The sequence below is a fragment of the Lycorma delicatula genome, chromosome 1 (assembly GCF_047948215.1).
Source record: "Lycorma delicatula isolate Av1 chromosome 1, ASM4794821v1, whole genome shotgun sequence".
NCBI lineage: Eukaryota > Metazoa > Arthropoda > Insecta > Hemiptera > Fulgoridae > Lycorma > Lycorma delicatula.
This window is the reverse complement of record NC_134455.1, coordinates 210,845,334-210,857,775: the sequence shown is the minus strand read 5'-3', so window position 1 is coordinate 210,857,775 and position 12,442 is coordinate 210,845,334. Positions and strand designations below refer to the sequence as shown.

Here is a 12,442-nt window from a genome sequence, read left to right as displayed (position 1 = left end):
CCATAAGAAATAATTCATGTACAGTACATGAACCATTATGACAGTATCACATTCACTGTTAGCAGAATCTGTGCCTCATTTTTTAGCAACAGTATGCTACTATGGGTAAGCTCGCACTACTTACATGAACTGTTAATGAAATAAGAAAATACTAATCAGTATAATGAAACTTTTGTAAAACTTCTCAATGCAATGTTTTACTAGCTCATAAAACAGTGTTTTAAGTTAATGAAATTTTACTATAAAGGATATTTTGTTGTGTGATGAGTTGCATTTTACACATAACTATTTTTCATTTTCTCTAACTTGTCCTGATTAAGTTATTGTTAAAATTCTCTTTATTGTAATTTTTGTTTTATTAGGCTAGAATCACCCAAAAGACTCGAAATGCACTCAGTCTTAAAGCTAATAGCTGGTTGCGTTGCCATAAAGTGAAAGCTTTCTATTCAGAAATCGATGATGTCAATTTTGAAGAAGGCGCTCGTGCACTAATGCATTGTTCAGGATTAGGTAAACTTCGCCCGAATGTAGTGTTAATGGGCTTTAAATCTGACTGGGCAACTTGTGATCGTGGTGAATTGGCTATGTACTTCCATGTTATGCAGTGAGTTATCTTAAAATTGATATTTTTTTATTATAGATTGAATTTATTTCATTACATAATATTCATTAAGTCTTAAAAATATATATATTATATATATAATTGTTACTGAAATTAATCTTTTTAAGATTCATATATTATTCCTTTCTGTACTGTTAAATTATATTTAAATTCTTTTAAATGAACCACCTAGTACAGAATATTAAGATAAGACATATCTTAACCTTAAATTTTCATGAAAGTACTTTCACAGGATTCTGCATCCTCAGTCATGAATGAAATAATCTTGTTATTGCATAATAAAAATTTAAAAATAAAAATTATTAAAATTGCATATTATAAATGAGTTCTGCTATCTGTTGCAGTTTTTATGAGACGACTTCTTCAAAACAGTCTGACGTTTATCAGATTGAAATTTTGTTTGTATTTATATATGTAATATTTAATTTTATGTCATCTTCATTAATTTTTATTATTTCCAAATTTGTGGTATATCAGAATGTTAGAATAGAATGTTTATTGTCTATCAGGTGGTTTGCCATATTAGATAGACCTAATTTATTATTTTTGTAATTTATGTAATGTTCAAAAGATCTAGTTTTAAAGGATCTATTTGTTTTTCCTATATAAATACCATTACAATCGTTACATTTAACTTTTTAATTTCCACACAGATTGTTTAGTTTATTATTATTAGTTTTGTTTTTTAACTATTTCATTATGTGGTTATTAGTATTGTATGCTGGTTTAAATATTTCTTTATTGTAAGCTTTAGTAATGTTTTCAATGATATTATTATTGTATAAATACTGCATGTATAGTTTTTCACTCTTTTGTGCCGTAAGGTAGTTTTTTTATTATTGAGTTTTGACAGTTGTTTTTTATAGATATTATTAACTAAATCTGTTAAGCAATAAAAAATCCTGTAGCAAATCACAGATAACATTTTATTCTTCAAATGACCATCTGATCTGCAATATTTATTTAATTTATCATACTAAGATTTTAGAGTAGCATCAAGTGATGTTAAGTATGATTACAAGTGACTGTTTAAAAAAAGAATTGAATGTTACAAAGGTATACTCTAATGAAATTTTAGAAAAATTTGTTTGATACTACGCGAAAGTATTTATTTTTACTTTTTTATCCTAATGGCCGTAAAGATTTAATATTGTAGTTTGAATTTATAATTATCATTTACTTTGGTTTAATTGGGACTGTGCTAGAGTGTTGCTACAGATTCCATTGATATGACTATTTATATTATTTTCCTTACAGTAAAGCATTGGATTTATACATGGCTGTGGCCATATTGAGAGTAAAGGATGGGCTTGATTATTCTAAAGTATTATCAGATGAAACAGAAATTATGAATGGAATGGATATAGCAAATGCAAGTATTTTGAATACTAGACAAAATTCAAGGGAATCAATACCTCGCAACCAGTCTTATTCGCAGATGTCACAAGGTTTGTTTTATTTTCTTAAATTTACTTTAAGTTTATTAGTGTCATTAAATGCAATATCAATAAAATATTTGTTCCTAAGAATGCATAGCTACAAAACTACAATGTAAAGTCATGATATTTGTATTATAAATAAGTTAAAAAAAATATTGCTGTTATTTTTCATCTCTTTTTAATATATAGGCGATACTTTGAAGAATATAGATTCATTGCAAAACAAATTTATAGAACTACACTCTTTTAAAAAGCAATATATTTACTACCACTGTTACTAATTATAATTATAAAATATTTATGATTACAGTAGTCTCATGCATTGAATTTGAGAAATTCACAACTGTTAAGAAATACTAATAAATTTAATTGACTAATAAATCAATGCATTTATGGTTCATTTATTTTTAATACTTAATACTGAATGTGAATAATAAAAGTGCAGTGGAACAGTTGTTAATTCTTTCTTGTTTGGGTTGACTACATTCATTTTTGTATTTTATTTAAAATGAAAGCATCAAACATTTTTTTCTTAACATAATGGATTGAACAAATTAATGTAGTTTTGAATAATAAAAACAATTATTTGAAAAAATAGCATAAAAGAAAAGTAATTTTATTTATGGTAAAGTTTAGAACAAGACTAATTTTATTTGTCTTCAAGCTCACCTTTCTAACTTGAGTAACAAATGTAATTTAAAACAATTTGACAATGATTGAATATATTTCCATTTTTGACCTTATATTCAAGCACATAATAACACAACAGATTGCTGAAAAAACATCTTTATTACATAAACTGCTATCGTAGATTTTAATGTCTAGTGAATGAAAATACATTATGATGATTTCCAAAATACTGTGATTTACTATAACAAATTATTAGATTTATTTTAAGTATTGTAGTATGATAAAATTGTTGGTTGTGGTGTAATCGATTCAGATTTATTTTACTGTTAATCACAAAAAGAAAATGAAATGCCCAAGGAAATCGTACAGAATACTATTTACTCAAAGAGACGTTGTATGTCTATTTTGTAAACTTTGGAGAATATTGTTATTTTACAAATTGATATCAGTGCAAAAACCAAACTTAGACACCTGTAACAATAACGCTGCAGCTATAATCTGCTATATTAAATAACTATATAATACATTTTATCAGCATGTTTTGACAAGTGTATTATTTCTATAATTTTTCTACTAAAGTTTTATAAAAATACATTAAAAGCTAATTGTTCATTCAGTGATTTCATTACAACTGAGATAATTGAATATATATTATTAGAATATTGATTTTGTTTCTAATGTTTCAGTCAATTAAATAATTTGATTGAAGCACTAGAGCAGTGATTCTTAACCTTTTTAACTCCACAACCCCCAAAAAGTAAAAAAAATACATAATGGTTATTTTGTGATCTCCTAACCCTAACCCAATGAAACCTAGTTAAAATTATTTAGTTGGATTGATAGCGATGGTAAAGACATGGAAAGTGTAAAAAAAGATAGGGAGATGGATAGTGTAAAAGATAGGAAGTGTAAAAACATGATTAATTTACAGATTCCAACTTGATGTGTACGTGCTCCTTGTAATTTGATCTGCTTGCATAATATTCGCTGTGAAGGCGTCATGTTCAAACATACTTATGATTGATATGTTTGAACATGTCTTGCTCTCAGTTGTATAAAAGAGGCATAAGGGATTGCAGAATGTCAGTTTAGTTTTGAATACGAAGAATGCATCGGGTGCCTTTATTTAAGTTTTTAAAAGTGTACTTTCATTGAAGATAATAATTGAGGTTTCAGTTTTTTAGTGCGCAATCAAACAGTGTAATTGATTTTTTTTTTTAAATTAGATTCTATGCAAAATTGATAAATTTGTGAAAAGACGAATTAAGCCACCTACATCTAGTGAATCAATTGGTAAAAATACAATATTGTATAACGACAGTTATTTACGAGTAAATTATGTTTTTAACTCATTGGATGGAAAGCCACAATGTGTTGTTTACTTTCAAGACCTCTCTGATAAAAGCATGAAACCATCAGAATTAATTCGACACTTGGAAATTGAACATCTGGATCATAAAGCAAACCCTTGGAATTTTTCAAAAGTAAATTACATACTTCTCTTAATCAACAAGCTTCTATCTGAAAATCAAGGCTTACTGACAAAAGTTACTTGAAATATCTTATCTTGTAGCATTAAGAGTAGCTAAGATGTTCAAACCCCATACAATTGCAGAAAACATCTTGCCAGCTGCACTTTATATGGTCAGAGTTTTTAGTAGGTGCGAAAGAAGCAAAAAAAATCTTGCTTTCTAACAACACAGTATCAAGGCATCGATGACAAGGCTGCCAATCTTCAGGATCGGATAATTCAGCAAATGAATTTTTTAGTATCAATTTGATGAATCAACAGATGTGCAGACATTTCTCACTTTTTATTTTTTGTAAGACATGAATGCTATAGGGGCAGATCACTCAAAGAAAATATACTTCTTTCTTTCTTTTTCCTGTTTAGCCTCCGGTAACTACCGTTTAGATAATTCTTCAGAGGATGAATGAGGATGATATGTATGAGTGTAAATGAAGTGTAGTCTTGTACATTCTCAGTTCGACCATTTCTGAGATGTGTGGTTAATTGAAACCCAACCACCAAAGAACACCGGTATCCACGATCTAGTATTCAAATCCGTGTAAAAATAACCCGGCTTTACTAGGACTTGAACGCTGGAACTCTTGACTTCCAAATCAGCTGATTTGGGAAGACGCGTTCACCACTAGACCAACCCGGTGGGTAAAGAAAATATACTGTTTTGCAAATAAATACCTGGGCATGCAACAGGACAATGTCTTTTTAATGTTTTTTATGAAGCTAGTAAAAACAGTAACATAGATTAGACGAAATGTGTTGCAGTATGAAGTGATGGCGCAAAGGTGATAATGGGAAAGAACTTTCTGATTTCTGAAATATTTAAAAGATCATATACCAAGGGTGAAATGGATGTACTGCTTCCTTCACAGACATGCTATTGCCACAAACAAATGCTGGAAAAGCTGTAAAAATAGAAATTAATTAATTTTATTAAAAGTCAACCATTATAGATTAGGCTATTTGCTAAACTGTGCTATGAAATGGGCGAAAAGAAAAAAATCTCTTCTTTTTTATACAGAAGTCATATGATTATCATGGGAGAAAGTGTTAACTCGCTTGTTGGAATTGCAAGATGAATTAACAATATTTTTTCCAGGATAAACAAATGCCATTCTCAATGTTTTTACAGAATAATGAGAGTATATGTTGCTGTTGGCTTACTTAGATGATGTATTTTTGCATTTAAACGACGAATGTGAATTGACAAGGGTGATAAAAACATTTTATTAAGGTAAAATTTGACAAAGTTCATGCTTTCATTAAGAAGGATTATTCACTTTCATTAATTGCTTTCATTATTCACCTTCAGAGAAAAAATTTTGTTAAGTTTCAACTCAGGATTATATTGAGAAGAATTTGGATGAAGAAGACACTATTATTCATCACAGTTTGGATAGCATGAAGATACATTCGCTTGAGCTAAAAATTCTTATGGCGAAGTATTTCCCGATAGATAAAAATCATTTCTCAAAGAGAAGGGAACTGAATCCATTTAGTGAAAATGTTACAGTTGCTAAGTTACCAGTTGAGATTCATGAACAGCTATCCACAGCGTAATGTCTGTGGATAAAACATTACAATTACAATTTGAATCTGAAGATTTAGATACGTTTTGACTTGCTTATCAAAGTGAATTTGGAAATTTAGTTACAGAAGCATTGAAAATACTAATCCGTTTTGCCACATCTTACCTCTGTGAAGAGGGTTTTTTGTCTGGTTGGACTAAAACTGAATACAGGAATTGTCTTTTAACAATTGAAAACATTTGCTTTGAGTGATTCTAACATAGCTCCAGGTATGGAGAAACTTCAAAATGAAAAGCAAATGCAACCATGTAGTTAGTTTATTTTGTTTACATGAAAAGTCATGTAAAGTCTTAATTGTAGTAAATGATTTTTTTCTCTCTGATTTAATTATTGTTTATGTGTGAAGTTTTAGGCTAATTTTGCAATTTCCAGGTTGAGAAACACTGTACTAGAATATAATGTTTAATTTTTTAAGTTTTTTTTTTGTTTACCAGTGTATTTTTGTATAATATGTCATCATTGTGCAGAAAGAACGTTTTGATCAATTAAACAAATAGTCATGAATGTATTAAAATTTATAATTGATGAAGCTCAAAGCCAGAGGTTTTATTGTAGATACAAAGAATGTTCTAGAACACATTGTATCTATAATGTAACTACGATTGGAGTGTTAAAAAGAAGTAGTTAGAGAATTAAAGAACTTAATTTATAAAATCACTATTGTCACCTCAAAAACAAAAGAGATTGAAAAAAAGGTGGCTAATCTTGATAGTTTTACTTAGTGCAATCTATTGCACAATTATTCTGTTTTATTTGAAAGTTGCTTGTCTTCTGTATAGAAACTTGTAGTTGATTTCTGTGCAAGAAGACAGACTTTTTGTTAATTTAATCTGCCTTTAATAATTTTTTTTAATTTGGTTTAATATTGCTAACAATAGATATGACAGATAAAGAAAAGACCAACATTCCAACTTGCAGCATCATAACAAACCACACTTCTAACTTGTCCTGGTTAAATTTTTTTGACCTTAAATTGAGCGTAACTCAAGAACAACTCAAACAGTCTTCATAAAATTTTCAAATGCACAGCTCCAAACACAGTATTAGAACATATATAAATTTCAATGAAATTGGTGTTGTAGTTTTGGATTTTTGAGCCACAAAATGTTACATGTAGGCCTATAAATATATATATGTGTAAAAGGAAACCCCTGTTTAAGTGAATAGTGTTTTTGTACTCCTCATACCTCAAAAAGTAAAGAAAATTCATTTTCACACCTCAATCCCATCATGCGACCGAAACTAATACTGTACTTTTTTGAATGTAATAAAAATATATGTATAAAAATAAAATAATTGTAAGGACTGGTTAAAATTTAGAGAGAAAATTTTGTTATAAATTTTTTTTTTCTTCAGTCATTTGGCTGGTTTGATACAGTTCTCCAAGATTCCCTATCTAGTGCCAGTATTTTCATTTCAGTATACCCCTTACATCCTACAACCCTAACAATATAGCTGGTTTTTCATATTCCAAACATTGCCTGTTTCAATTTTTCCCATCTACCTGTCCCTCCAATATCAAAGTGACTATTTCAGGATGCCTTAAGATGTTGTCTACAGGTCTGTCTCTTCTTTAAGCTATATTTTTCCAAATTCTTTGTTCTTCATTAGTTTCCGACAACACCTGTTCATTTGTCACTTTTCCACAAATTTGATTTTTAACATTTTCCTAAAGCAGCACCACATTTCAAAAGCTTGTAATCTTTCCTTCTCAGATAAGATTGTCCAAATTTCACTTCCATATAAAGCTGCACTCCAAACATATGCTTTTAAAAATTTGTTCCTGATGTTTAAATTAATTTTTGATGTAAGCAGATTATATTTTTGACTGAAAGTTTGTTCTGCCTGTGCTATTCAGCATTTTATATCGTCCAACTTTAGTAATTCTACTTCCCAAATAACAAAATTCTTCTACTTCCATGGTGTTTTCTCGACCTACTTTTATATTCGGCGGTCCATCTACTTTACTTCTACTACATTTCATAACTTTAATTTTGTTCTTGTTTATATTCATGCAGTAGTTCTTACGTTGGACTTCATCCATGCCACTCATTGTTTCTTCTAAATCTTTTGTATTCTCAACTAGAATTATTATATCATAAGAAAATTGTAGCATCTTTTTCTTTTCATTTTGCACTGTAAATCTGGATCTAAACTGTTCTTTAACATCATTAACTGCTAATTCTATGTAAAGATTAAAATCTTACATATAAATCATAGATTTCAAGTATCAGGGATAGGGGATATCCTTGTCTGACTCCCTTTTTTATTACTGGTTCTTTCTTATGGTCTTCGATTATTACTGTTGCAGTAATTTCTATCTCTATACTTGAACCCTATATCTTTTAAAATGTTAAACATTCTATTCTGTCTACATTATCAAATGCCTTCTCTAAGTATATAAATGCCATGTATGTTGGTTTGTTTTTCTCTAATCGTTCTACTAAAATTCTGAGTGCTAAAATTGCTTCCCTTGTCCCTATACCTTTCCTGAAACCAAATTGGTTTTCTCCTAACATTTCTTCCACTCTCCTCTCAATTCTTCTGTACAGAATTCTATTAAAATGTTTGATGCACGAGTAGTTAAGTTAATTGTTTTGTATTATTCACATTTATCTTTTCCTGCTTTCTTTGGTATCATGACAAAACATTCTTTTTGAAGTCTGATGGAACTTCCCCTTTTTTGTAAATATTACGCACCAGTTTGTATAATCTATCTATCAATCGCTTCCTCACCTGCATTGTGCAGTAATTCTGCAGGTATCCCGTCTATCACAGAAGCCTTTCTCTCATTCAAATCCTTTAATGCTCTATTAAATTCAAATGTCAGTATTGTATCTCCCTTTTCATCCTTTTTAACTTCCTTTTTCTTTATAACACAAGTTTCTAATTAATTTCCTCCATATAACTCTTCAATACATTCCACCCACCTATCAACCTTTTTCTTTCGTGTTATGAAACTGTGTACCATCTTTTTTTAACACATTATTACATTTTAACATATGTACTGCAAAATTTTCCTTAACTTTCCTGTATGCTCTGTCTATTTCACCAATGATCAATTCTCATTCCACTTCTGAACACTTTTCTTTAATCCATTTTTCTTTTGCTAATTTGCACTTCCTGTTTACAGTATTTCTTAATTAATATGTTCTTTCATGTTCTTCATCACCAGCATTCTTATTCTTTCTACGCTCATCCATCAGCTGCTATATATCCTCTGATATCCAAGATTTTCTACCAGTTATCTTTGTTCCACCTAAGTTTGATTCTACTGATTTAGGAATTTCTTTTTTAACATTATCCCATTCTTCTTCTATGTTTTCTACCTTATATTTTTTACTCAGACCTCTTGCGGTATCCTCAAAAAATCTTCTTTACATCCTTATCCTCAAGCTTCTCTAAACTCCACCAATTCATCTGGCACATTTTCTTTAGGTTTTGAAACCCCAATTTACATTTTATTATCATTAAATTATGGTCGTTATCATTGTCTGCTCCTGAATATGCTTTGCAGTCGATGAGTTGATTTCTAAATATTTGCTTAATCATGATATAATCTGTTTATACCTGCAGTATTGCCCGGCTTTTTCTACGTGTAGTATATTCTTCTATTATGATTTTTAAACTGGTTGTTGGCAGTTACTAAATTATACTTTGCACAAAACTCAATAAGTCAGTCCGCTTTTTCATTTCTTTTGTTCAGCTCGTATTCAGTCACAATATTTCCTTCCTTGCCTTTTCTAGTGCTTGCATTCCAACCTCCAATTATTATTAAATTTTCATCCTCTTTTGTGTGTGTAATTGCTTCATCAATTTTTTCGTATACACACTACCTTATCATCATCATGAGCACTTGTAGGCATATAAACGTTAAAAATCGTTGTTGGCTTATGTTTTGATTTTATCCTGATTATAATGATTCTGTCGCTATGCTTTTTCAAATACTTTACTCTCTTCCCTATCTTCTTGTTCATTATGAAACCTACTCCTGCCTGTCCTTATTTGACACGTGAGTTAATCATACTAAAATCACCTGATCAAAAGTAATTTTCCTCTTCCTGCTGAACCTCACTAATTCCTACTACATCTATATTTAACCTACCCATTTCCCTCTCTAAATTTTCTACCTGCCAACATTTTTTTAGACTTCTAACATTCCACACTCTGACTCAGAATAGTATTTTTAATTCTCTGGTGACCCCTTCCTTAGCAGTTTCCACAGTGGGGGACTAGTTTACTGCCGGAATATTTTACCAAGGACGGCATCTCCATCTTTGTTACACAAAAATGCAGAGAGCTACATTTTCTTGGAAAAAAACCATCTATAGTTTAACATTGCTTTCAGCTGCGCAGTACTCAGAAGTGATGCTGGTATGGCTTTTTAAGTCTTCCTGACCTATGTCCTTAACAGCTACTGAAAGAGCTGCTGCCCTCTTTCAGGAATCATTCCTTAGTCTGGCTTTCAATCGATACCACTTCAATATGGTTGCACCTTCGAGACAGCTACTTTGTGTCACTGAGCATTCAAGCTCCCGCATCACTGGCAAGGTCTCATGATTCATAGATGGGGATAAATATAAATAATGAAATTTTAGACAAAATTGATAACAATGAAGATGAAGATAGTGATTATTAATCTAGTTAAATAATTTATTAGTAATTATAACTTAGATTAATATGGGTTTTAGTAAAGAAAATCAGTGTTTATCAGTAAATAAAATTCAATTGAATATATTTATTTACATATTTTTTATTAAAATAAATCTAAGAATAATGAACTACTAAAGAAGATCCTCCATTCGCAGGTAATTTAATTGTCACAGTGAGTAGTACACGTTTTAATATATTCGTGGAACATTAGATTATTTACTTAATTTTTAGATTTCATGTAACAGTATATTTTTCACTTAAACAAGTGATACATGCAATTGCTGTTAAAAATTATTTAAAAATGACTTTCAATTTGTACACTGGAATGATGGGAGAAATTTCATTTATGTTATGAATTGTATAATACAGATTCTATTCTGAACCTTTGTGTATAGTTACTGAAGGCTATGTACCAATTTAGATTCCATAATCTGTTAAGTTACAATAGGGATAAAAATAGAATATCATTATTATGGTGAAATCTTTCACTGTAATTGAAAGTACAGTTTGTTTGAGTGTTGCAAGTTTGTTAAGGTTATTAATGCATGTGTGGTATACAACAGATAGCCATGAATTTTAATGTTATCTCTTACTTTTCTTATTTAACTGTCTGTAATATGAATTAATGAAAAGAGCTTCAGTTGAGTAAGATTCTGAAGTTAGATTAATCATTCCAATTTCTTTAATTCTAATACACTTATTTATTCTTTTTAATTAATGCATGTAAGTTTGAAGTTGACAATTTTACCTTTGTTCACAGTATACAAAGAACATGAAATATCATATGCAGGTACTTATCCAAAGATAATTATATACCTATTTTGCTTTTTAAAAATTGTATGCATATATATTTGTACCAGTATTTAATTGTTCTCATTCATTAGAAAAAAGTATTTGGTTTTAAAGTAGAATGTATGATTTCATGTTGTACTGTATATACCTCATTAATGCATCTCATATACCTCATAAATGCATTTTCTTGCTTTTTATATATACACTAGCTGTAATTTCCAATGCAGAATTGTTGATTAAGTGTGCTATAGTGGTTCCTTATGCAATTTAATGGACTCTTGTTTCTTTGAGGCATTGTTGGGGCAACAATATTGCTTTATGATCTATTTAGTTTTCTTTTAGAAACATTTATTTTAGCTTATCAGTTTATTAAAAGGTTTTATTTTAATATATGTTTTTTATTCTAATTGTTAAGTAAATACTTTACTGTATACTTATCAAACTTTTTTTAAATAATATAACTTAACAATATGTACTGTCAATAATGTTTTTATTATGATGTTTATAAAAACCAAGACTGCCTTGTTGAATTTTCCCTCATTTGTATAGAACTTAAAATGTAATTTGAATCCCATGATGAATTTGAAGACTATTTTTACCCTCTCTACTTCACTAGTTTCATTAGTTTTCTTATCAAAAGGAAAATAATGTAGAATGATTTGTTAAATAAGTAAAAATGAGAAAAAATTTGTTTGTGAAATACTCTGTCATCTGGTTTCACAAATTGCAGTTAAAAGTACTTCAAATTTATCATTTGGGTTGTTGAACAAAAACTATCAGGTTGAATCTGTTTGGACTATGGTAATATTCACATTATTTTAGAAAAAATATTTTTTTGTTATTGGTTTGAAGCGGTTGTTAAAAATTTTAAATGGGGTGTTTTTGAGATTTTTCAAATTAATTCAGTTTTTTAAATTTTAGATTATTTTCAGTCATTTTATTTTGAGATATTTTAAATCTGAAAAGCAATGTGGAAAGAAAACAAAATACATAAAACTGTACAAATGAATTAAGAACATATCATTAAAAATAAACAATCAAAATAAAAATATTATAAAATATTTTGTAGTCTAGGGCAGTTTTTATTTTAGATACAAATAGGCCAACAGAAAACTACCTTATAAAATTGTTGTTCGCAAGAAAAGCAAAAGCACTTCCCATCTTGATAAAAATAAGGAAATGAAGAGATATG

The 12,442-nt window shown here is 29.3% G+C and overlaps 1 protein-coding gene across 2 annotated transcripts in view; it reads left to right on the top strand.

The window, feature by feature from the left end:
• Ncc69 (sodium chloride cotransporter 69) overlaps positions 1-12,442 on the top strand; it is a 235,386-nt gene that overhangs the window by 198,388 nt on the left and 24,556 nt on the right. Inside the window, exons 13-15 of one of the 2 annotated variants that reach the window (XM_075371306.1) lie at positions 363-604; positions 1,880-2,070; positions 11,219-11,248. In XM_075371306.1, coding sequence (XP_075227421.1) covers positions 363-604; positions 1,880-2,070; positions 11,219-11,248 — 463 coding nt within the window. The remainder of the gene's footprint in view (positions 1-362; positions 605-1,879; positions 2,071-11,218; positions 11,249-12,442) is intronic. The other variant, XM_075371314.1, reaches the window with a different exon arrangement.